Genomic DNA, 24773 nt, shown 5'->3' with positions numbered 1-24773 from the left:
ATTTTGCACATGTTTTTGACTTGTAGTTTCAGAAAGTTTGGTGTTGTTTACCATGGATATAAAGAAACAGGATAGTAAAGATCCCTTGTACAGTCAACCAGGTACAATATCACCAAAAGGCATTGTCAACAAGGTAATTATTATGATAATCTAAGTTTGCATTTAGCTAATAAAAGTGGACATATAATTGTGAACTTGATAATCCATCGCCCGATCAATCAGCGTTTACTGCTTGTTGAATGATTTTGCCGCAATTTTGAAGGAGAAGGACATGTAATTTGGTAAGATTCTTGGAGATACGATAGTTTTAATGTTGATTGCCTTATTTTGACTTTGTTTTAAGGCTGATCATGAAATTTCTATACGAAGCAGTTTATCAAGTTTGAACAGTGTTGACATCTTTCGGTCAAGAGTTACAAGTCCAATGAAATAAAATTTGTGCCTTGCTTCACTCCACTGAAACTGAACAGGATCAATTTTTAAATTCCGCTGGTCGGTTTGATATATGTTAGAAGCTATGAACAAATTGCTTAAGGAAACCAGGGAGAAAATACCGATGACTAGAGGAAAGAGTTTTCAAATCCGTGGGAACGATAAAGAAGACATTCACCCGAGCGATATAAAGCACCTTTATTTAGGATTTGTAGAAAGCTTATTAAGTGAATTTTACGGTTGCAGTGTACTTTTTAGAAACAAAGCGAATAATACTGAAGCAATGCTATTTGCATATTTAAACGAGTACGAAAAAAAAAAGGCTAAATAAGGTCATCGAAAACCTCGCTTCGTGTGTGGCAGGGCAAAATATAGCAGTGTGACAATCGAGCAACGCGGTAACCATTAAGTCAATTACTACCAGACGACATGTGTTTTAACAGCTACTCGATATAACTACTTTAAATATTCAAGCCGAGGGACACTAGATACCAATATTTATCACGTTAAACGTGTGTTAACAGTGGTCATTTTCTCACTTTATCAGCACAGCCAGATATTTCTGAAATAGCTTTCAAGCACTGCCTAATTGAAGCGAAGCAGTCACAAAGCTTAAGAAGGCCGCTTAGCAGAACCTAGAAAACCACGGAATAATATGTTTTCTTTTCTTTTTCTTTTTTTATTTTTAGAATAGATCACTAAATTTTACCTTGAAAATATATTCCACTGGCAGTGATCACAAGGTAAGCGATTATTCTCCAACTACTTACGTACGACAGTAAACGAATGCGCAGTCGGCTATTTTGTGAATTCGTTTGAGATTTTATGGGATTTGCGGGATCAAAATTTGCCAAATAGAAAACCTGATATTTTCTGGAGAGATTTAGCTGTGATTCCGGTGGAGTGAGAGTGTTTTAAGAGTTCAATGATCGAAAGGAAGCAGCTGGTTTTATGCAGTGCCAAACTTCAACAATATATGCTCTTACTCACACGACTAGGAAGTTTCATATTCGGCAGCATTTCCCGCCGTTTGGTTTGTTTTGCCTCTTTGTTGCCTTTTTGAGAAATATGAAATTGGCTTGCGTGCATTGGCTACAATGTTTGTATGTCATGAGCTGAACTCAACGGCATACTGGTTGTTTGGAAGTTCGCGCAATCTGGAACTGTCAACATCCACGAGTCTGACACGAGGTAACATAAATCGGTAACGTATATTAAAAGTGTTTTGCAGTGAAGTAAAACTTTGCAGCAAATATTTGAGATGGGGTAATTAATTTTTGCTAGATATATTTTTCATTAAATTCACAAAATGAATTTCAAAACGTGTGACCGGAATATTCTTGCCGTGCGGTAAGCCCAAACAAGATCAAGAATCGTTTTCAGTACAGATTTCAGCTGTTGTATATGCTAAGTTGAAGGACCATGGGTCGCTTCTGTAAAGAACTGTACCTGAGCGACACAACTAAACAACTGAATTTTCTTTTTCAGAATTTCCTAAAGCAATGACCAATTTTGTTGAAAGCAACTGCGAGAGCAAGCTCTGCCAACGATCTCATCTAAAAAAAGGTAAGAATCTTTTAAATATATCAGATGGTTTGAAGTTTTTTAGCTGAAATATTCCTAAAGGAGCTAAGTGTAATGTTATTTCAACTCAATCATATTGCGTGCTAAATATCGTAAATAAAGATTTTTTTTGAAACGGAATGCTATCATAAAATGAATACTAAGTCTGAAGATTTAAGTGCTTGATCGTTCGTTAAAAGAGAATGCTTTTATAACCAAAGATATCTATCTCAAGAAGCGCTTTCTTTATCCCTTAATCTCGTCCTCTAAGCTCATGTCTTTAAAATCCATCGGGTTAAAATGAAAAATAAATATCGTTCAATCTTCAAGAGAATCAATTTACGTCTATTTCTCCTTCGTCATTTAATTAAGATCTAATAATGCATGTTAGGGAACATTGTTCTCGAAAATACATTTAGACAAAAGCTACGGTATTTTAAGGGAAGTAAATGGTTTAACCTTTGTCAATAAGGGACTTTTAGTCGCCTAGTTAAAACGTTTCGTCGTTGCCATAATTGCTAACAAAAGCATGTTGAAAAGAAAGATTTTCATTTTAATGGAAGAAGTGAATTGTGCTTATGTCGTTGTTTTAAACAATGTGGCCTTGAGGTCTTTGGTGTGAAGAAATATTTATGACGCAAATCAACGGTCAAAAATAAAGCATCTTGACTGAAAAAGCAAATGAAACAGATCAAACACAGGCCAATTGCCGATGCTGTATGATTTGTATTAAATTTCATTTAACAAATGCCAAATAAAATATTTTTACAGTCGGTTTCGATTATTGAGTCGAATTTCAAGTTAATTACGAACATCCAGAAATAGATGCCTCTTGACCGTACAATCGGGGGCAAACCTTCGGTTGATTTTTCGCTAGGTTTTGATGAAGAAAGGTAACACCTTGGATAAATTGATTATTGCCTCCTTTGTAAAATAAAGTAGTAATGTTCGAATAGGAAGCTGGGATGACGTCAAGACTGAGGCGCGAATTTGCCTTTCTTTGTTTGTTTTTACAACCTCAGAAAATGGCTTTAACTGATGGAAAATAATTTAACGACGCGAAAAGTGAAGTCCAAGAAATCATGAGAATTTGCGTATGAAACATCATTTTTTCTGTGATAAATAAGCAGATCGTCGTTTCAACAGGCGTGTACAAGGCTAGTCACAGGACTAATCGACTGCTCAATCGATAGAAATCGATGATCAATACCAATTTTCGTCGGCAATCTAGATAAGAATCGATTGAAGTAGACTTTCGAAATTCGATTGCTAGGGACCGCCGATAGAAATTGATCAGCTGATTCATCGATTGTTATCGACTTGCAGCCAACATGGAATATATCGGTTACATATGGTCGGCCGAGTTCATATAAAGGGAGATAAAGGTATTCAGAGTAGAGGAAACAAACCCAAAGAAAAGTATAAAAAAAAGGTATTTTTATTAATACGGGATTTATGGCAACATGACTAAGCACATGGCAAGTCATGCAACAATAGGCTACGGTGACCGTCACATTTTTTGATGAATTAAATAACCAAAACAAGCATCAGTAGCTATACTAAATTATAGGCAAAAGTGACTAAGTCTGGTTTCTTAGGCAATAATTAAAAAAAAAAATTCCTATATAGATAGCTGTTTTCTTTGGAAATGTTCTGAAAAGAGTGGAAGGAATACAGACTGATTTGGTTCTTATTTCCGTTTCACTTAGTGTGAACTCAAGATGGTTGACATCTGCTCCTGTTGTTCCAATGAGGGTCGGGTACAACTAGTGTGACTCAATCGATTGATCGCACTTGCCACCCGGTGATTGATTTTATGTGTTGCGGTTGTCGGTAATCAATGCCGCTCCTGTATGGACTGATCCGTGAGGTATGGGTCAGTCGCTGCCTTGCATCCCAGAAGGAAGCTTAATACGGAGGCTTAATACGGAGAAGACCCTTTCACATACCTTCCATAGAAAATGGTACTCCTTTAACACGCCTTCAGTAGAAAAAGAATGGTTAGTCTTTTCGAAAAATTTTGAAAGGACTTAACAAACTTAGCAACGACCACTTCTCCAAACAGGAGCAATTTGTAGCTGGATCTTGGTGCAGATCAGGATCAGCAATGGAATAAATACACTAAAGTTGTTATATATTTTGAAAGGCCCATTGAAATACAAAAATGATAGTTCCCCTACCGCCCTTTTCAGCTGGAGAAATCCCTACCCTTTTAATTTATATACCTCTCGCCTGGAACATGTACCCCTTTCGTGCCTCCCTGTATAGTCCATTGCAGGGAATACGCCCCTCCGGCCCGGTCTTGCGATTGATACACATCTGTTGCTTTATCACGTTATTCAGACGGCACTCACCGCCTTGGCATACCGAACTAACTCAATTTAAGCTTTGAAATTCGGACTGCAGTAAAACTAATCAAATAATTTTTCAGGAATTCGGTCGGTCTGCGATTAATGGAGAATTTTTGTTACTGCTGGTATATTCATTGAACATTGTGTTATTGGTTTTTCACAAAGAAAGCTATCATATCACTGACCACTCCAGATACTAGATGGTTGATGTACAGCCAGGGACGCTATCTTTTCTTCTCAACTCTACACAAAACAATGTGGGGTCCATTTTCTATGTTCTGTATTTCAAATGAACATTTCTTTTAAGCGGCAAACCACGTGAACTCAACAACAAATTGAACCGATCAAATTCATTGCTTTGTAATTGCCAATCAAATGTTGCAACTTCTGTTGGAAACGAAACGATGGCGAAAATTATATCCCAGTGAGCTTGATTCTGAAAACTTTTAAAGGCGTTAAAACTCATCATGAAAGATTTTATTGCCACACTTAGTAGGCAACCTTCTGGGTGTCGTTCAATTCGGCGTTGCCTGTGTTGGCGGAAGTTTTTCAATTTGTTCTTACAATACAACTTTATTGATTCCATCCACTAATGGTTTTTTAGAAACCAATTACCATGAGATATATAAAAGAAACAAAATGCAATATAAATACTAGTAAGATATCTAAATAAAGGATAATGCTTATGTTACACATCCTCAGAACTACCAACGAATTAACATCATAAGATTTGCATTGCAATCATTAACTATTTTCTAAGAATTTATAAAAAGCGCGATTCATGAAGAGTCTAAAGAGCTAATATCCCGAATCTCCTTAGGTAGACTATTCCACAGAGAAGTACCCCTGAATTTTAATGATCGCTGTGCTGTAGTTGTTCTGTAGAGAGGTACATGCATGTTTTTCATCGGTCTTAAGCCCCCTCCTCTCCTCAAATGTAGTTTGCTCGGGCATTGGCTTTCCAAATATGGTAGTGACGGAAAATATATCGTGTTCAGTGATTGATATCGATGGTATCGATTAGATTTCGATATCGATTTCTATTGATTGATTCCTTGTGTGTAGGTAAATGGGAATTTTGAAGAGAGGAACGACTTGTGCGAAATAGGTACATTCTGATGACCATTTTCACCAAAGTTTTTAACAATTTAATTTTACCGAAAAAGGAATGAATTCGTGAAATAGTGTTCAGTTCATGAGTTGAGTCAATAACAAGCAATCCCTAAAGAATAACTAGCATTCCCACAAGAAGGTTGGTACTGTTTAGCTTTATTGAAATAGTCATGAATATAATGGATTTCATCTCAAACATTAGAGCTATCCGGCCTGCAGCATAAGAAATAGTCATCAAAAACAATTCTCGCAAAAGAAAGGACGGCCCCATAGCTTCATTTGAATAGTAACAGTTTGGAGTTTTATTAACTCAATCGACTCCCCCTTATTACTCTTTCGGTATTTGTTCCAATTGAAGAATTGACCGTGGATTTGTATGGGTAGACCGATTGACGACGTTAGCCTAAAACGTCTTCAGGGTCACCCAGCGGTTCATTTAGGTTGATATCTGTTCGGAAAGCCTTAATCGCCTCAAAAATTCGGATTTAGGTCGTAAAGAAGATAAATCTACAGTTTTCTTCGGCAAAATGTCAGCTCCAAGTTTCGTAACACTGGAAAACGAGCAAACGAGTCGTTAAAAATGCGATATTACATCAACTAGTATTTTTCCTGAAACCAACAGCAGCTAGTAGATTCGGGGAACAAAATTCCGCTTCCTAAAACTTTCAGCTAAAGCGTGGAACAGATGAATCTGTATTAGCATACGATCTAAAAACACTGGAAACACAGGAAGACAACAATTTAAGTATTTTGATTAAATTATCCCAATGGGGGCCCCAGTTCGGTGGTCGTGCCGCCAGAGAGAATACAGTAATGTTTTTGATCACTTTAATTATTTAAAGGATTTTAGCTACCCCATGTTGTTCTTAAGGGAAAATTAAATATCAAACGAATGGTCTTTAAAAAACCTTTTAAATAGCTGCGCCTAAACAAAATTTCGCAAGTACCTCTAAAAGCCTGTCGGCTGTCAGCATGGTTCCTTTCAAGCGAGTTTTGTTTTCAAGCGTTAAACTTCTTCTTGATTGAACCTGTCATATGGAAAAGCAACGCACGCGCAAACGTTTTTGGATGTTTCCCAAGTAAAATGCCCAGCGGCGTAACGCATCTGTGCTATTTCCTTGTGGGAGGGTTGTTTTTGCTGCATTTGTAGCCAAACTAGAGACGGGTTTCTTTGTAAATATTCAAGTCACGATGGCAGTCGTTGAATCAGTTACTAATTTTTTTATAAGTTCGCGGTTCTTCTGAAAGAGTTTCCTCTTAAAAAAGCTAAAAATTCAGACATAGTGGATCCGGACATCGATCAGCTAAAACAAATTTATCGTACATGCCTTAGCGTACAAGCTTGCATTTTGCGTCGCAATCACTTTGAATGTAATTTGCCCTAGAAAAACAAGGAAAATTGCAGTAAATGGGCCCAGAGGTCACACAGCCGACATAACTATAACAGGGCCATTTTATGCACTTTCTGAGTACAGTATCAGTTGTGGGAAAAGGAAATTACAAGTTGAACACTCCCTCTACGTGAGCCATGTTCTAAGGATTCTGGAAAAAAATCATCTGCTTGAATGGGGTGGGAAATAAAATATTTTATTACCAATGAGTCAAAACATAACAGTGGTGCACTCATCATGTTCAACCCACCCGCTGTCAGCTAACAGGCTAGCAGGTGAGGCAATTTTTATTGGAGACAAATTGACGCGGTCTTCTTGTGTTTGATGTAGTCGCTTCTAAAGACGTTTCAAGGCAAATGAAATTTATTTTCGCAGCTGTTTAAGTCGCGGCGTACTTAATTGCGTTGGCCTCTCAATTATTACGGTTCTTTCATCCGCAGTTCTAATACATGTATTTCACATATATTTAACTTCCATCTTAGAAAATATGCTAAAATAAGTATTAGTGTAGGTGCTCGCTTTACAGTGCCACTACTGTTACCGGGGTCACTTAAAACTGGCCAATCAGATCACATTTTGCCGCGAATAGCGAATAGTTCCAAAATTTGGGGTTTTTTAAAACCCAAATTAAAACTGTTGTTTCCCGTCTACTCGTGATTGGTTCGATCGGCTTTGGTTGAAATTCATTGTTCTTGTCCTGCAATTTGATTGGCCAATTTTGTTTAAGTGACTCCGTTAACAGTAGTCGCACTGTAAATGTCAGAATGCCACTATGCTGGAACGTGTTGAGAGTGTGTTGAACTACAAGGAACGCTCCCAAAATAACTCTGGACATTGTAGGCAAATTGACAGCTTCCACCACACAGACACCGAATCTTAAACGCTTAGGCGCATGAAAAGGGGACGAAGATAACCGTTCTGTGGCTCAGTGATCCTTTAATTTTTCTCTCAGTTATTCATTCGTGTTTCCATGTTTCCTTTCCGTACTCTATAGGTTCATATTCTCGTGGATATGTACTGAACTGATTTCTAAAACTCTACAGTGTTATTTGAAATGTCAAGTTCGGTTATGTTGGTCAGTAGCGTAACACCCAAGTTAATTATTTTCCAATGAACATTGTAGGGAGCGAACGGCCAAAAAGTCGAAAATAAAGTTCACTTGTGATTCGATTCTTGTCTGTGACTTAAAGTAACTTTGACCTGACTTACTAATGCGATGTGTAAAATATGGCTCAAGTTTTGGGAACAAACATTTAAGGTGTAAATAGTCTTTAAAAGCTGAAAAAAAGTATTTCGTTTGCATGCGTTGCCACTGACAAGCGACGCGTAATTCGGGCGTCTTACGCGTGGCGCCCACAAATCGTTTTTCGCACTTTCTGAGAGGGTTTGGGCAGCGATTTTCATTATCTAAAACAAATAAACGAAGCCTTGCAAAATTAGCTATTGAGAGATGTCTGTAAATATTTTTTTGCCTTGAAAGGATATTTTCATTGAAAAGGAAGTATCTTCTCCATTTTGGACGTGTCCCAAATTCATCATTTACGTATACGGTAACACGTTGGCATTTACGTCCCTTACGTTTTTTTTTATTTTATTGTGTAACTGTCCAATCACAGGCCGAAAGCAGTGCAAGGTGACCGTGCGTTAGACATTTATAAAAAAGAGGTTTCTCGAGTCGTTCCTATGACTTAGTATGCATCCACGTTCTCGCGTAAATGTTGCGTAGTTTTGTGAGTTCGTCGTCCATTCATCCCGCGCGAAACAGAAGATAAGATACCGTAAATCTCTCACTACGGGTTAGTGAAAATTGTTTTTGCTTAAACATTTTTATAATTAATCAAGTTTATTTTGCTGTGCAAAGGGCTTTCGGCCTCTATCAGTAGAACTACAATTTTAGGAAATATTCATAAAATACGGGAAAATTCATCATGAAATTTTCATCTCAGTCATTATGTCGTTGTTGGTCAGCGATTTTCCTTATCTAAAACAAATAAACGAAGCCTTGCAAAATAAGCTATTGAAGGATGTCAGTAAAGATTTTTTTGCCTTCAAAGGATATTTCCATTGAAAAGGAAATTTTTTCTCCACTTTGGACGTGTCCCAAATTCATCATTTACGTAACACGTTGGCTTTACTTCCCTTATGTTTTTTTTTTATTTTTATTATTATTATTAGTATTATCATTATTATGTTATTTTGTAACTGTCCAATCACAGGCCGAAGGCAGTGCAAGGTGACCGTGCGTTAGACATTTATAAAAAAAGAGGTTTCTCGAATCGTTCCTATGGATTTTTTGCATCCACGTTCTCGCGTAAATGTTGCGTAGTTTTGTGGGTTCGTCGTCCATTCCTCCCGTGCAAAGAAAAGATAAGATGCCGTAAATCTCTCACTACGGGTTAGTGAAAATTGTTTTTGGTTAAACATACTTATAATCCAACAAGTTTATTTTGCGGTGTAAAAGGCTTCCGGCCTCTATCAGTAGAACTTCAATTTTAGGAAATATAAGTAAAATACGGGAAAATTCATCATGAAATTTTCATCTCAGTCACTATGCTGTTGTCGGTCGTTAGTTTGATTCAAGTTGTTGCCTTATCAGCCACCGGAAAGTTGCGTGTCAAACAAGGGAAACCACGGTCACAACAAAGCCCTAATGCCTTTACTCCAGTCAATTTATACAGCATTGAGAAATACTTTGCTTTCATTCAGTAGAGCTAATTTCTATTATATTTGTTCTTTGTTTCTTGAATGTCAGTTGATAACAATTGATTTCTCACAAAAGGCTCAACTTTGATATAAATTTTCGCTGACTAGAGATAAATATTTGACGAACAATATCTACAAAATTTAGCTTGTTATCACGTTTGGCATTTCCATAGAAATGAGCATGTATTATTCATGCCAACGAAATCTCCAAAAGTTTAATAATGAAAAGCCGTATTTTCCAAATACTAGTCTGACAATCTTATGCTGGCAAAGGAGAAGTCGCCAATCATCACTGCGCCAGGAAGTGATTCCAATTTAGGAAGGCGAATTTTTAAAACAATTCTTTTAAATTTTGGTAAGTGTATCAGGAGTGGTATGTTTTCTTCGTCAAGTAAGAAGCGACAGAGATGTTGTTTTTAATGTAACAAACTCTGCTATTCAATTTCTGCCATTATTTGGTTTAGAAGTGCGTTAATTTACCTTTGAAACAAAACAACGGACGAGTAAGCTAAAAAAAAAAATTCAAATTCGAGACAGTCCCTTCTTTGGGATTACGCTTCCGAAAGTCGTCTTATGCCAAAAATGGTATGTTTCGGCAACTTCAAGGGAAAGCGTTATAGTTAACAGGTGTACCTTTCGGCCCTGAAAAGAATCCATCGGCACTTAAATTTCAAAGGATCATTAAAAATCGAAGATCTCCCGCGATACAAAAGACTGAGACAATGCCTTCATCACTAGCACGATAAAAGACGAAAACGTGAAAAAAAAATTGACAAACAGAATACAGATGGTCTAACTAATTTTATTTACTCTTAGACTTAAACATCTCATTTGAAACTTCCTCTTGCTTGGAGAACCACAACCAATCGTTGACGCTAATTTAAAGTGGGACGGACGCGCTGATTGTGTTTATGTTGCTCGAGGCAAACGTATATTGATGCTCCCTTAAAAAATTTCCTATTCATGTAAAAGCTCTTCAATATTTGCATTTTCGCTTTGGTAAAACGAGGTTTTCACGTATAAGTGTTCGATGTTTTGGCGAGAATTAACTGCACTTCTCGTCGGGTATGACTAAATTTACAAATTTCAATTGCAACATATCCATCAATTCAGAATTATTCCTTCTTTAGTGAATGCACGTCTCGTATTCTGTCCATAGAATTTTATATTTGCCCTCGAGACACTGAAACACTGATCTATTTTTAAAATCATTTATTGTGGAGGTTGATAAGATCTAAAATATAGATAACTAGAAAAATCAACGGAAAGGTAAAAAATTTCTAAACCATAAAATAGATATTCATTTGATATTCCTATCTATCTCAAGCAAATTATAACACGGATATCTTTATCCTATCCAAATAAAAAAAAAACGTTTGTTTTTCTTACTGACCGGAAAAGAAAACTCTCCGCTTCGATCTAAGAAACTTGGATGTTTGCCTAGTTTGTTTTCTTTGTGGTATTTTATTTGGATTGCAAATATCCTACTACTCTTACTGATAATCCAAGCTAGAGATCACGATTGCCTCTCAAGGAAAATCTTAGCACTGTTACAAATCATTTGATAAGCGCGCGTGAATCTCGTTAATCGAGGTGGTCAAGATTGTCTAGAAGATCTAAAAACGTATAATTTCACAAGAGTGAACATTATTTTTTAGTCAAAGAGTGTTCAATGCAAATCTGATTTATCATATCGATGCTTGTGGCCTTTCTGTGTCATGAGAGTTCTCGAGCTCGTCAGTAATAAAAAAGTTACATGAAAAATTCAGGTCATCTTAATTTCGCAAGTTTCAAGACTTTGTACGTATATATGTATATGTATATGTATATATAAGATTTCGTTTGGGTGTCGCGACAAAAGAAAATTCTGGCAAAATACAGGCATACAATTTAGTTGACAAATGAGATCGACGAAAATGGAATGCCATTTGTAAACTCATTTGTTAACAGTGAAAACCAAAACCAACGCACAACGATTTACAACAAGGCGACACACTGTCGAGAGCAATAATCCTACACTAAGCGCTCCTCTTATAAAAGAAGCCGTGGACTTTACAAGCCCTGTCAGCACACCGGATCACAACCAATTTGTGGCCGGTTCACCTGCAAGCTTAGCAGACAAAACTAGGCACCTAGTTTTCGCTTGGAACAACTACAATAACGCACACTTTTGTTAGACCTAAACAGCAAGAAATGGAACAAGCCGCTTGATAGTATTATCTAGCTAAGTGTAACCAAAAGGAAGACAATTTAGAGAACTAAATTTCACTCCTCGATTTAATAAAAACCTATTCCTTTTCTATCTAGTCCAAGAAAAAACGCATCAATTTTCCTTTAATTGTTAGAAAGTTTGGACATAAATTTTATAAAGAGCGATCTCCACTTCACTGTGACAAAAACGAGCCGTTGGGTAACCTTGTCTTGAAGGTTTCTTCGTTCCCTTTCAATCAGTTGATTTGCGATGTATCATCCGAGCTTACAGCTGATAGACAACAGAAACCCACGAATTCGCCCACTGATAAACGTAATTGACCCGATCAGCCGGAAACGTGCATGGTGTTCCTATTGAATGCAAAGTCATATATGGCACGGACCTTTCGACGTAGTGTAAAAGCTCTTAACTTGACACGTGAATGGAAATAAAAGAGCTAAAGAATTTTCGAGCACTCTTACAGACGTAGTTTCGACATCGTTCGACGCGGCAGTTAAAGTTGAACAGGCTCCCACGGTCAATGCGAAATACACCATCGATGATCAAGATGACAAAGAGGATAATGTCATCATGCACATGAACCGAAAATCATTTAGAAAAGGTACGTTTTCTAGCGTTTCGTCCTTTACTGACTTTGCATGAGGAACGACATAGAGTTGTATGTATGCGCTCGTGAGAACACCCATTTTGTGACAAGAAATCAAGAGGGAGGGTATTGCATCCTTGGGGCTGTACTGTGTGACGTGGTAATAAGAACGTAAGGAGGATATATTGCTTCAACAAGACGTCCTCGCCGTCAAACATTATAAACGTCTTGATCATGAATTCTGGGAGATGTAAGGAGTTGGCGATTAACGGATATTAACTTTTCGTTTCATAAGAATTAATCGGAAGGAAAAAACTGATGCTACCCTCAAACAATTTCCCAGAAGGAGAGTTTTTTTGTTGTGCTTTAACAAGCCGCTTCAAGTCGGCCTGTATTGTGCCCTTGTCAGATCTTTTTACCATCAGAAAACATTCATATGGCAGATTCTTTTTTGCGAACTTCCTTGAAGTTTTTCAAAACGAAACAAAAGCCGCCCTTTCTCTCTCAAAATGCACTTCTTTGTGGCTCTCTTAGTCGACACGAAGGCTCGCGCGGCGCCCGTAGCGTATAAGCACATATATTTCTTCATGAACATCGTCTTTTCGTGGTTTGTATCAAGCGCTTCACACAACATTCTATTGTCCAGGAGACATGTCTCCCAACTTTAGTTTCTTGCTTGATATCAATCTTTAGGAACGTTTGATAACGACCTCCATGTAAAGTGAATTTATCTGAATCTCGATACCCTAGTCTTAGTGAAACGCATCAATGAGAATAAACTAGCGATGTAGTAAGTAACAGTTAGTAAGGGGGGCCTCCTCGATAAGCCTAGAAAGGATTCTGAGACTTCCTGCTGAATACTGTCACTACAGAGATGGATTAAATATTGTACTACGTAGTAGCAACATTTTCGGCATTGGATAATTTTAGAAAATTCAAAGTCCTTTAATTATCTGTCAGTAAAAATCATTTCATTGTCTATCACTAGCATGCTGTAATTGAAGAAGTCAGTGGAAATTCAATAAGACACGAACCAGTACTTTTATAATTGTCTAGATAACAAGGATAAATCTCCCTTTGGATTTAGTTTCCTCGAACCAAAGGAAAAGGAACAAAATCATTCCCTAAAATATCGATAATGAACGTCGCAGACCCAGGAAAGTATTGGTCTCTTACTTTTTTTTGAATGGCCACACTTGATGATTTTAGCCACGAAACCACTATTCGGACCGCACATGATCATGAACTGCTCCAATGCTGGTTCATGCTGCTTTGCAGTACAATACTGCCAGCCTCGTCCACAATCGTCCTTCGTTTTAGCCTGCATAACAGGCCTTTATTTAAGCGCGAAGCTCGAGACATCGAACGCTAAGCTTGAGATACGATCTCAGAGTAGAGGCGAGAGGGAAAGAAAATGTCAGTTCGCCTGTCATGAAGGCTTATCGCGCTCGGTCCCAAGCCTAAGAAAAGCAGCTCAGCTCGTTCGGTTAGCAAGAGTAGGCCTGGGCACGAGGCTGAATATAGTTAAATGTTATGGAATGCCCAGTTATACAACACAACTTTTCAAAGCTTAAAGGCATGATGTATGTCACAGACTGTTGTTCCTATCAGGGTGTTTCCTATAGAAGTTTTCCTTATGGTTAAGAATTTTATCGTTTTTGCTTGTAACACAGAAGTAAGTTTTTGTGATACTGTATGCTTATCCACATTTCAACTGACATTTCTATCCAATAGGGACGTAAAATAACACAAAATGGACGTGGACCAGTGCAGAGCCGGTTTGCATGTGGGTGCGGGATTCTCAGGCTGTCAGTTAGAATTTAAGCCATATCTCAGCTATCGCGGATTGATTATGTCGGAACTCTGTTAATGTTTCTAACGTTTTTTTTTTTTTTGGCGGTTTTCCATCATGTCAACGGTGCCCCTCTCATTAGCCGAACAGTGTCGAGTATGATCCGAAGATTTCCGAACAGCGAGCTTTCCACTGAATAGTCTCCCTCGCAGCCGGTCTGTGTCTCGTCATTGCGTGACGAGACACAACGGCTGCAAAGGAGAATATCTCTCTCGAGACTTTGAAAAGCTGCTTATCACTTTTAAGCTGAAGGCCATACGACTTCAAGAAACAACTGGAGCTTTTAGCTATCTTCGTTAGCAACTTATTCTCCAGGTATTAACATCACAAGTTATTTTTAACTAAAATTCACACTATGCTTAAGCAAAGTTTACACATCTCAGTTAACAGTCTTCTTCACTTTCTTAGTATCAATAAAAATAATCCCACCATTTCTTTCTTGACAGTTCAAATTTCGGCCAATTCTCAGCTATCAGTTAACTCCACTCAGTATTTCCCCATTTAGAACATGAAAGAACATCGCAGTTATGTAGTCAAAACTTCTTTGAAACTAGCTAGCCAACTCTCTTGAAAAAGCAAAGACTAGGCAGAGCAAAGGGGAAACTTGGAAGTAGATCGTATTACGTTCAAACGTTTTAAAAACAGTTCCAAACAAAAAGCCGCAAACAAATTGGGGTTGCACAACTCAATCGGGTTAAATTAATTTGTCTATGTGGTATTTCCTACATTTCATTTTGAAGTATTTCAATAAGTTGACCTTGAGACCTACTGAAATCTACTGATACAAGGTTAATTTTGATGGGCTTATAATAGGATATCAACAAAAGGAAGAGTTTATTGATAGTAAATCAGACGACAACTGGAATTACCCGCTCGGCTGACATTACGCTTTATTTGGCTATTGAGTCATATTTTAGTCCGTTATTTCAGTTAGTTCGAGTCAGAAACAATTTGTCAAAGCTTGGAATTACACGAGGTAAGTGGGATTTCAACACAATTTTGTGTTAAATCGAATTATGAATTTCTGTTAAAGAGGCAAAACAAATCATATTAACAGGGACTTGAAACAAATTTAAAACCGATAATCCATAATAGATTCTACTCAGTGGTAGCCGGCTATAATGAACCGAACATTTACTCTGGCGTATAATGTTGTCAGGCCTAGAACACACGATTGTAAAGAGTGGTCTTTAAACAATTTTTTCCGAGTGAAAATTTTCGAACATTCAAGAATGTTTTCTGCATAGGTAATTTAACAAATATAACAGGGCTTTTTTTTTCTTCTACATTCTTTTGAAAAAAAAGGCTGAAAACCAATCTTTCAGAAAGGTCATGAACATTCTTCCAAACTAAAAAATGTGGAATTTAACGCAAATAGTACCCATATATGTCCAACTCAGTATTCTGGAAAATTCTGAATTAGAATTTTGTTGACTAAAGGCGAAAATCAAATTGATTGAAAGTTCAATTATAAGCTGATGAATAATGACTCATTAACGATGGAAATCAACTCTATCTTGGCTCATAAGCTGAACGGTTCGATCTTTTGCCGGATATGATAGCGAGGAATTATGCAAATGAATTCTCTGATAAGCAGTTCTATTTTCCTGTTGCGCGGTTTAATCTGTGTCATGATACAAACGAACGGTCAAGCCGGATTGAACTGAGGAAAAATATAGGAAATGTCCATCCCACCCCGTTGTGCAAGACGAGAACCAGAAATCCATAATTTTCCACCCACGCATAATAGCGTAAATCACACTTTCGTAAATTAGCAATATCACGCTATTTCAACTGAAATCTTGGCTTCTTCTCCGTTTAAATGATACCCATCAGGGGGCAAGTATGAACAACGAAATCAGCTAAAGAAAATTGTAAATTTCACAGCAGTCAAACCTTCATCCTCTCTTGCAGCAGTACGGTACGACGAACCCTTGAATAATGTGTACGTCGATATTTCAGTTAGTTGCAGCCGCGGGTCACAGCCTCCTTCGAGTTTAGTTTGCATTCTATGAAACGTTCAAACCAGCTGTTCAAATAACGTATGAGCTGCTTCAGTGGAAGTATCAATATTTTCATGGTTATTCAACACTTTCGCAACTACATGTTCGTTTTTTCAAAATTGTTTTAATAATTTCTCCTTGTTTTGGGCAGCAATATCAACACAAGCTTGAAAATTACTTATTGAAATTTGGTGTATTATAGGCGTAGCATTCTCAGGAATATAACTTACTTTATTATATAGCAAAAGCCTGGTTAGTCGATCAGTTATGACCAAGCTCTGATTGGCTTCTTATTAGTAGGCTATCGGCCCTTATCTAACGGGTAGAGAATTCTCGCGAAATAAAAGATGTGAAAATGTTTGATTTTTTCACAGCGAAACGTTTCTTTTTGTCAGTCATAAGATTTCTCATGATACAAGAGCTGTCTAAATAATAAAACAGTTGTTGCAGTCAATCGTGTTATGAATGAACGGCGCGTAGTGGCTCGTTAACTACGAACGGCTCAGTTATGTACGATTCGATCAGGCTGTTCGTTCAATACTAACTGACAACCGTTCCTGACGAGCACGCGTTGGGTCTGACACGATAGTGGCTATAATCACCCCATACTCTACCAGCGCAAGTGAAATTTTTAATTTAGTTAAAAAAAAGAAATGTTGCTAGATATTGCTGATTTCATTTTTATGGCCGCCATTTTTAACGAGGCGCATAGCTTTGAGTTGGCTAAGCCGTTCAAGACTCTGGAATATCATTATCCTATGGTCCATGTTTCTCACTAATTACACTTATTTGAAAGAGAGTTTCCACCAATCGTATGAAATCGATAAAAAAATCTCTAGAAAAAGATGAAAGAGAAAGAAAAGAAAGTAACCACACCACAGCAAAATACACCCCGATAGCCTTCATCAAATGTTTTACTTTTTTCTCATGTGGATGCCACTGTGTTATCAACTGTCCTACACTGCACCAGCTATACGATTTCTTTCTACTCTGGTGTTGGTCTAGCCTGAGAGAGCAGACTCATTTTGTGGCTTTTGTTTCACCCGCCGCGTTAAGGCGTCTGTTCTTGCAGGCTATTCCTCATCATATTTGCTCCTTTATCGCACGTTTGGTGCGTGGTGTGTACTTGTACAAACTAAATACTAAAGAAGATGTTCTAAATGTTTCGGCTGAGACTACCAATTTAAATGTAAACAATTTCAGTCGCTCCAACTCAAAACAGATAGCACACACGTCATAGGAAGAAGAAAATCTTCTTCCAAGTTTTAAACATTTAAATTAACCCTAATTAAAAAAAAAAAAAAAGACTTACGCTGTTCACGTTCGCCTCAAAATCTTTTTGTGCAATCTTTTAATTAAGCCGTTATAGGTATATTTTTTCCCATAAAGTTGCCTCGTTCAATATTCCCATTTTCATTGGGTAGCTATCGACAGCAATACTCAATCACGCCTTCTTAAAAATAAATACGCGTGTTGTCTAAATTTTATTATTTTCCCTCCCTGACGAGCGATGGATAAATGACAGTCCTAATTTGTTCGCAGTTTAAGGCTAACATCCAAACAACTCAACGTTAAACTGTCAGCTTGTTATTGTACACAGTGAAGAGTGTTTCATCCGATTTTCAAACACGGAGAGGTGACGTGGGTTGCAAAAACACTCTTTCGAGTGTTTGATATTGGTTCTCAAGTCATTAATAATTCTCCTAGCAAATCAAACCAAAAAGTTCACCTTTTTTATGATAATAAAAATCACATTTCCAAACCTCCTTCACGGTCGGTATTGATATCTTTTGTTTTCCCTTCATGGATTATTAATAAGTTTGAGGAGCCAGTCATGTCAAAAGCCGAGAAATTAACGGATTTGTGGGAGACTCCAATATACGGAACTTTATCAATTGGATTGCGCTTTTGTTTAACCCTTAATTCTCCATTTTTATGCATAAAGTTGCAAAGGAGAAACGGCATCAAAAATTCAGTCGCTGCGTGCATGTCTATAAGTCTATAAGTCACTGGTTCAAATTCAAAAGTTAATATAAACCACCCTCTTAACACGCAAAGTCTGATAAATGTATTATATTTATATGCCTATGGTTAGGAAGGAACACTAATTACTCAAAGAAGTAACTAAGTAAATAAAAAGGAGAACGGTGTGACAGGTTTGTGGTTCTGGCAAACACGCCGATTTCTCTTTTAATGAAGTCTTATATGACAATGCCTTATTCGCTGTGAGCTGAGACTCAGTTCGCTCTTATCGTTGTCACTTGCAAAACAAGATATTATTAAATAATCATACAGAAAGTAAAAGTTTCTAACAAAAGAATCGCAATCAATCAAAGCTTTTCAAATATGTATGCATGCATTGACCTCTTAGTTTTCAAGGGGGACGTAACCGCAAATTGGATTTTCCGGGACGAACCTGGCTGAATTGTATATAGCTCGATGAAATAACCGCAATGATTATATATTTCAATCATTAATCCATCAGATGGAAGATGGTAAAGAAAAATTTGGGAATATAGTATCGCATAGCAAAAACAAAACAGTTGGTCGTTATTCAAAACAACACGGAAACACAAACCATGATTAAATTGTGTAGGAAGATATTTTATACCAGAAATTGTGGACTGTATTTGAAAGTTGGTTTACAACGTGGAAAACAACTTTGTTCCAAGGTCAATAAATGAAAAAAAGCAAATTACCTTTACGAGATTTGCCAAAAACTGTCATGAAATCGAAACAAAATAACCAAAAGCAGTAATATGTCCCCAGGCAACCTTCTACGAGGGAAACAAAAAACAGTAACGTAGTCACACCGGAGTTGCTTAAATTAATGCCCATCGAATAACTTACTAAAACACAACAAAAGGTAAACGTGATCCATGCTGATAAAATATTAAAGTGGATCTTTTTTATGAAAAGATGTGAAGTCGTAAGTAATTACTGAGCTTGTCTCATCAAAAAGACATTTTAATATTCCTTGTGTCTGTCTTAATTGAAACGCAATTTGCATGAGAAGTTTATAATAAAGAAGTTATCGCTAGGACAGCATCCTTTGAGCCTGTAAAAAACGCAAGAAGGTATTCTTGATGAATCCTGAAAAACCTCACTTTAAGAACATCTAAGGGCATTTCTCAGGATAGGGTTTTTTCTTTAAAGAATTGTCAAAAGTTAGAATATGGTATAATTTTTATTTCCCAAGAGTCCCCTATTAAATATTGGTTTAGTTCAGTTCTTTTCATAGCGAATGTCAGCCGCCGAAAATTTATTTCATTAACCTGTTGTTTTAACATCTATTTTTGACAGATCAGTGAAATAGGGTTATTTGAGCTCCTTGGAGACTACAGACAATTTTAGACGTCAGGAAAAGTCGGGCGGTTGGCGACAGAACAGTGTCGGCGTCGTATACACGTTACAGTAGGAGGGCTACCACTGAAGAATCACACTTTGATAACATTTCCAAAGCGTGGAGACAGCTGTTTACGTCTGTTTGCCCAAGTTCGATTGCTAAAAATAACAAAGCATTGAGCATATTAAGAAAGAGCTTAGTCAGTTAACTGAGGATTCGAATTAATAATGCAGCTTCTGAACAACACGACCGCTTTGATTACACCAGATAGCGAGAACCACCAAGCGGCAAATGTGCTAATTCCTCTATCAGTAACGTGGGCTGTGCTAGGACTCATTTCGACCATTCTCAATGTTATCGTTTGCTTAATAGTTATGATCGAGAAGCGGCTATGGACGATTACCAACGCGTTCGTCGTTTCACTCTCAATTGCGGATCTCCTTGTCGCCGCTGCTCTGATTCCCATCTACATTTACGAGAACTTTTCGCTCACCACCACTCCAATTACGGGATATGTGATTGCCTTCCTCCTCTTAGCGTCCATCTTTAACATCGGTGCCGTGACGTACGAGCGATATGTCGCCCTTACTCGGCCATTCGGTTACCGTGTCTCCATGAACAGCACCAAAGTAGCTGTAATCATTTCCCTCTCTTGGCTTCTGCCATTTATTATTTCTATACTGCCACTGGCTTGGGACGCCGATCCGACAACGAAGTATCACAAGGTTTACATGATCATTACTGTGTTTGGATTCGTGTTAATACCCTGCTTGGCCATGATCTGGATCTATGCTCGACTACTTCGCGTGGTTCGACGATTCATTTCGCGGAACCGAAGACGTTCTACCATGGGGAACAGAACTGGTGAACGCGCAGGAAGTGAAGAGAAGGCGGTGGTTGTGTTTGCTATGATTTTCGGAATGTTTCTTCTTTCGTGGATGCCTCTGATTTATATCAATCTTTGTGAGATATTTAATCAGCCTGAGCTGATAACAGCGCCGGTCGCGTACGCGTCTTTTTACACTTTGCTTTTTAACACTATAACGGACCCACTGATTTACGCATTTCTGAAGAAGGACTTCAGCCAATGTTTGAAACGAAGATGGAGAAACGAGCATATTTCAAATAACAACACCAAATCCAGAGTAGACACGCAAGCAGAAATAAGTTTGACATAGTCTTGAATCCAGACAAGCTCTTCTTCTTCTACTTAATTAAAATCTCTTTGGCAGGAACTCGTTTCGAAAAGCTAAAAAACATGGTGGCTTCAAAAGCAAACAGACATTCGATAACTTGAACTTTTAATTTTTCTTTTACTTGTTCAGGGAAAAACTGACTTTTTAAAAAATCAGTATGTAAGTCATTTGAGAGAGATGAACTGTTCCGCATTTCACAGGCGTGAAATAATGAAAGAATCCAGTTTCATGGCGAGAATTGAAACTATGACATTGAGTATCCCAGTCGGATGCTCTAACCCCTGTGCTACTGTGAACTTGTGCCAAGCTGGGCCATTGACTGGCTTCATATGACAAACTTGCTGCAGACTGCTAGAATAGCTTCCTGTAACAAGGCGAACTTTGCACTTTTTCATAAAAAATAATAATTCTCGCGCTTGTAACACAGTGAATCACACCCTTCTTTATTACCGAGCTTGAAATTTACAATCTTTCCTCATTTATCGTATGATTCATGTGTATGTACATGTTCCATTCGAAATTTAAAAATGTAGTTTAGCCACAAAATTGCCGGAATCGTCCTTAACTGTGTTTCAATGTACCTACTGGGATAGATTGGCTGAGATGTCAGTACATCAGTGATACGGTGTTAATTATATCAAGTCATATCTTAGTTATAGATTTAAAGTTTTAAGCCGTTTAATTTTTTCATCACGTCTGTATGGACCACATGTATTTAAGTATGCAACTATAATTAAAAAATATTCATATGGATAGCATTTCAGGTGGATTATCTTTATTGGTAGGTCGAACCACTCGCACAGCCGATTGAAGAGCAAGTATACTTTCGATTTACAGACAGGCCGGTCTGGGCGGCCAGTCTGTAAATCGAAAGCGTCATTTTGAATGGATGGTGCTGCAAAATCTTGAAAAATAATCACTCCGAAAATGGTACGCACCATTTTGAGGAAATTCTAATTACTATAATTGTAGGATAAAACTTATCCTTAAAATTGGTAAATTCCCTTTACGCACTGGTCGGGCAGTCCTGTCAAAAGGAAAGCGCCCCAAGCTACAAAAGAGCATCAAAAATTCCATGTGAATCATGAATATCCAGTTAAAGGAAACCTTAATCAGTTTGTTAAGCGGAAGAAAAACTGAGTCCTGATTACTTATTGCTAGACTCGTACCCAGGTGATTGTCTTCGGAGAAAACATCTGGTAAAGTCGGTCACGTTCTCCAATTTGAAACGTCATTTTGCGTGCAAAGAAATATATGTTGACATTCCTGCCTTTGAAAGTGGACTTGATTTAAGTCGACTAGTTCTTCTAAACATACATTTTTACAATGTTGTCTCGAGCTCTGCTTAAAGTTTTGTGAAAATTTTTGCTTGGCACCTGGCTCGTACAATTAACTGGCGCATGTATTTTAGGCACCACTGTTAACAAAACCAAGCGGTAGCTTCTTTTTTTTTTCCCAGAAACTTGAACTCATTGATATATTTTCTGAATACGATAGGTGAAATATTACCGAAATATATGCGACAAAGTGATCTTGAAAACCCATCTTGGCATTAGACCAATTGCGATATATTAAAATTCCTACTTGGCTACGAGGCTTAGGGGAATAAAACAATAGAGATTACAGTCAACTCCCTTTATTGCGGACACCCTCGGGACCGCGGGTTAGTGTCCTTAATAGCGAGAGTCCGTAACAGCGGGAATTCATTTCAGTCAAACGACTGTATTCTATTTTTGCCGGGGATTTAGCTGTTGTTCGCGTTACCGGGGTGTCCGTAATAGCGAGGTGTCCTCAAGGCGAGAGTTGACTGTATATCGAGATGGGTCTTTTTGGTGAGCAGAATCTTTTTGATGCAAATGTTGACCATGCGCAATTATCCAATGTGTCACATCGGATACGCTAAAACTTCATGAAAATGTAAATGAATTTTACAAAATGTTCTCAAGCGAAGAGTGAAAAAATTGCGATTGAATACTTATCGCATTACATATTAGTCTCCATATTTCTCGTTATTCCCTTTTTCAAAATTTTATCCCCCTTACCTCGAATTCTTTATCAAAGCAGCAAAAAGTCCCCGTATTCTGGCGCACCTTCCGTATTCTCCCTCTCACTATAACCATTGTTACTTGCCATACGTTTTCATCATTTTAATTAGCTCTTGAAATGTTCGTCTAGACGAATATCCAGTTACAAATTGGGTTTTTATTGAAGTTGTCGATTCTTACAAAGTTTACTGAAGTTCGTTATTAGCCCTTCGCATTTAATAAACACTTGCCAAATGTGCAATAAAATTGCTCGGTCGCACTTTGCAATTATAGCTTTCCGCCCTATGCAATAATGAGCGGTCGTACTTTATAATGAAAAACTGTCAACTGTCAAACTTTGCAATTTACAAACAAAGCACTAAAAGTCCACTTCATACTTGACTCAGGTATAACGAATTTTTATCTTTTTGTCGCCACCCGTTTCAAAGCCTAACAGCTTTTCTACAAGATGTGATGGCCCATGTATTTCAGTTAATTTGCAATCAACCGCAAAGCCTGATATATACCGGAAATTCTCGCAAAGAAAAATTTAACTGAGATTCGCGGGGTTGAGTTAAACGAGAGTTTTTCATTGTTCTATAGTTTGCAAAATGATGACAGATTACAAAAAACTGTATTGCTGCACTGTTTTGCAAATTATTTCAAAAACTTAGTTGGCGACCTTCCGTTTTTATTATGTTGTTGGAACTCCACTAGTTATATGACAAAAGGCCATCCCAGTTATATCAAAAAAAGCATTTATTCATTTATTAACCTCTCTAAAGGGACTATGTCACCCTTGTCACATGACGCTTTGATTAGAAGCACTTTGAAGTCGCTGGCCCAACTTTTTCAAATGCCGTTAGAGAGTTCGGGAAGCTGCTTTCATCTGTTTGAATCGCGTTCGTCATAGGAGAGTTAGCTGAATGTTTTGTTTACAAACGTTCTTTAGTAATTACAGAAGCTGTTTGTCGCGATATTTTTGAAAGCTTTTGTAATGGCGGAATAGCAAAAATTCCGGCAACGAGTTGCATGCAAATTAGTCTCAACCGGTATGTACTTTACTACGCAGGTGCCCCAGCTGACACAGTCCTTTTAACGCTAATTTCAATTGTTACTTTCTATTAAACCCGGGTAGCATAAGCTTATGATTATAGTTTAGAAACCCACACAAAGTGCCCCAGCTGGTTTAAACTAAACTGAATCAAATTGCTTTTTTGGCAAGGCAAAGTTTATATCAGAGCTTGAAAGCGATTATAATGTTTGTTTCGTTACAAAGTATGTCAGCTAGTTCTGATTACAAAATTTGTCAACTGTTGTTACACAACGCGGAAGGTTTTACTCGTGCAGTGTTAGAAAGTGTGAGAGAGCACCTACTCATTGCTTTGATCCCTCTATCGTTATAACTACTCATAATCCGGAGCTTTGGCCATTTTTTCGTAAGACACGTGACCAGAAACAGCAATGGCCTTCAATGTCCAAAAATGTTACATTCCTAAGGTAATATATATATTTAGCCAAGCCTAAAAGCGGAGCTCCACAATAGAAGTCTGCTTATTGTATGAACGTAATAACCTTATGAGTTCCTCATCAATTCTGCAGTTATATAGAACATTCTTAATGCATATGCAGCTAACTGCTCATCAACAATAACAATGTAAAACAGAGGGCAAAATTTCTGAATGCTGATTTGTTGTAACAGAGGGCAGTTTTTCGTAATTTCCTTTCACCGAGGGCAAAATTACTTACTCCTGATTGGTCGAGCGGCGAAGATACTCGCTGCTGATTGGATGAGCACGACAGTTTTACATTTTGTTGGTTTCTGCATTTTGTGTAAAAAAAAAAAAGAAAAAAACAAGTTCTTTGAGGTTCTTTCGAAGTTCGACTCTTTAAGCCGGGTTCTTTGTACCAAAAATAGATGGAAATCAAGTGCCGCAGCTAGGAAGAAAATTCCTAAAGGTTAATTTTGGTGTCTCTCACAAGAAACAGCAAAAGTTTATT

General features: G+C 37.6%; 1 protein-coding gene across 9 annotated transcripts; it reads left to right on the top strand.

The window, feature by feature from the left end:
* Positions 1 to 21503, top strand: LOC146460859 (adenosine receptor A2a-like). 9 transcript variants are annotated; one of them, XM_085087718.1, is made up of 4 exons: positions 1 to 133; positions 1122 to 1175; positions 1921 to 1998; positions 19510 to 21503. In XM_085087718.1, the coding sequence occupies exon 4, from the start codon at positions 19780 to 19782 to the stop codon at positions 20728 to 20730; it is 951 nt and encodes a 316-aa protein (XP_084943844.1). In that variant the 5' UTR covers positions 1 to 133; positions 1122 to 1175; positions 1921 to 1998; positions 19510 to 19779; the 3' UTR covers positions 20731 to 21503. The 9 variants fall into 9 exon arrangements, with proteins under 9 accessions (XP_084943844.1, XP_084943853.1, XP_084943847.1 ...); XM_085087727.1 differs by lacking the exons at positions 1 to 133; positions 1122 to 1175 and adding an exon at positions 1398 to 1623 and having other exon boundaries at positions 19510 to 19782; XM_085087721.1 differs by lacking the exons at positions 1 to 133; positions 1122 to 1175 and adding an exon at positions 1446 to 1623.
* The last annotated feature ends 3270 nt before the right edge of the window (positions 21504 to 24773 follow it).

Source organism: Pavona decussata, unplaced genomic scaffold (genome assembly GCF_977016875.1).
Source record: "Pavona decussata unplaced genomic scaffold, jaPavDecu1.1 SCAFFOLD_207, whole genome shotgun sequence".
NCBI classification, from domain to species: domain Eukaryota; kingdom Metazoa; phylum Cnidaria; class Anthozoa; order Scleractinia; family Agariciidae; genus Pavona; species Pavona decussata.
The sequence above is the reverse complement of the archived record's forward strand: the minus strand, read 5'-3'. Positions and strand labels throughout refer to the sequence as shown.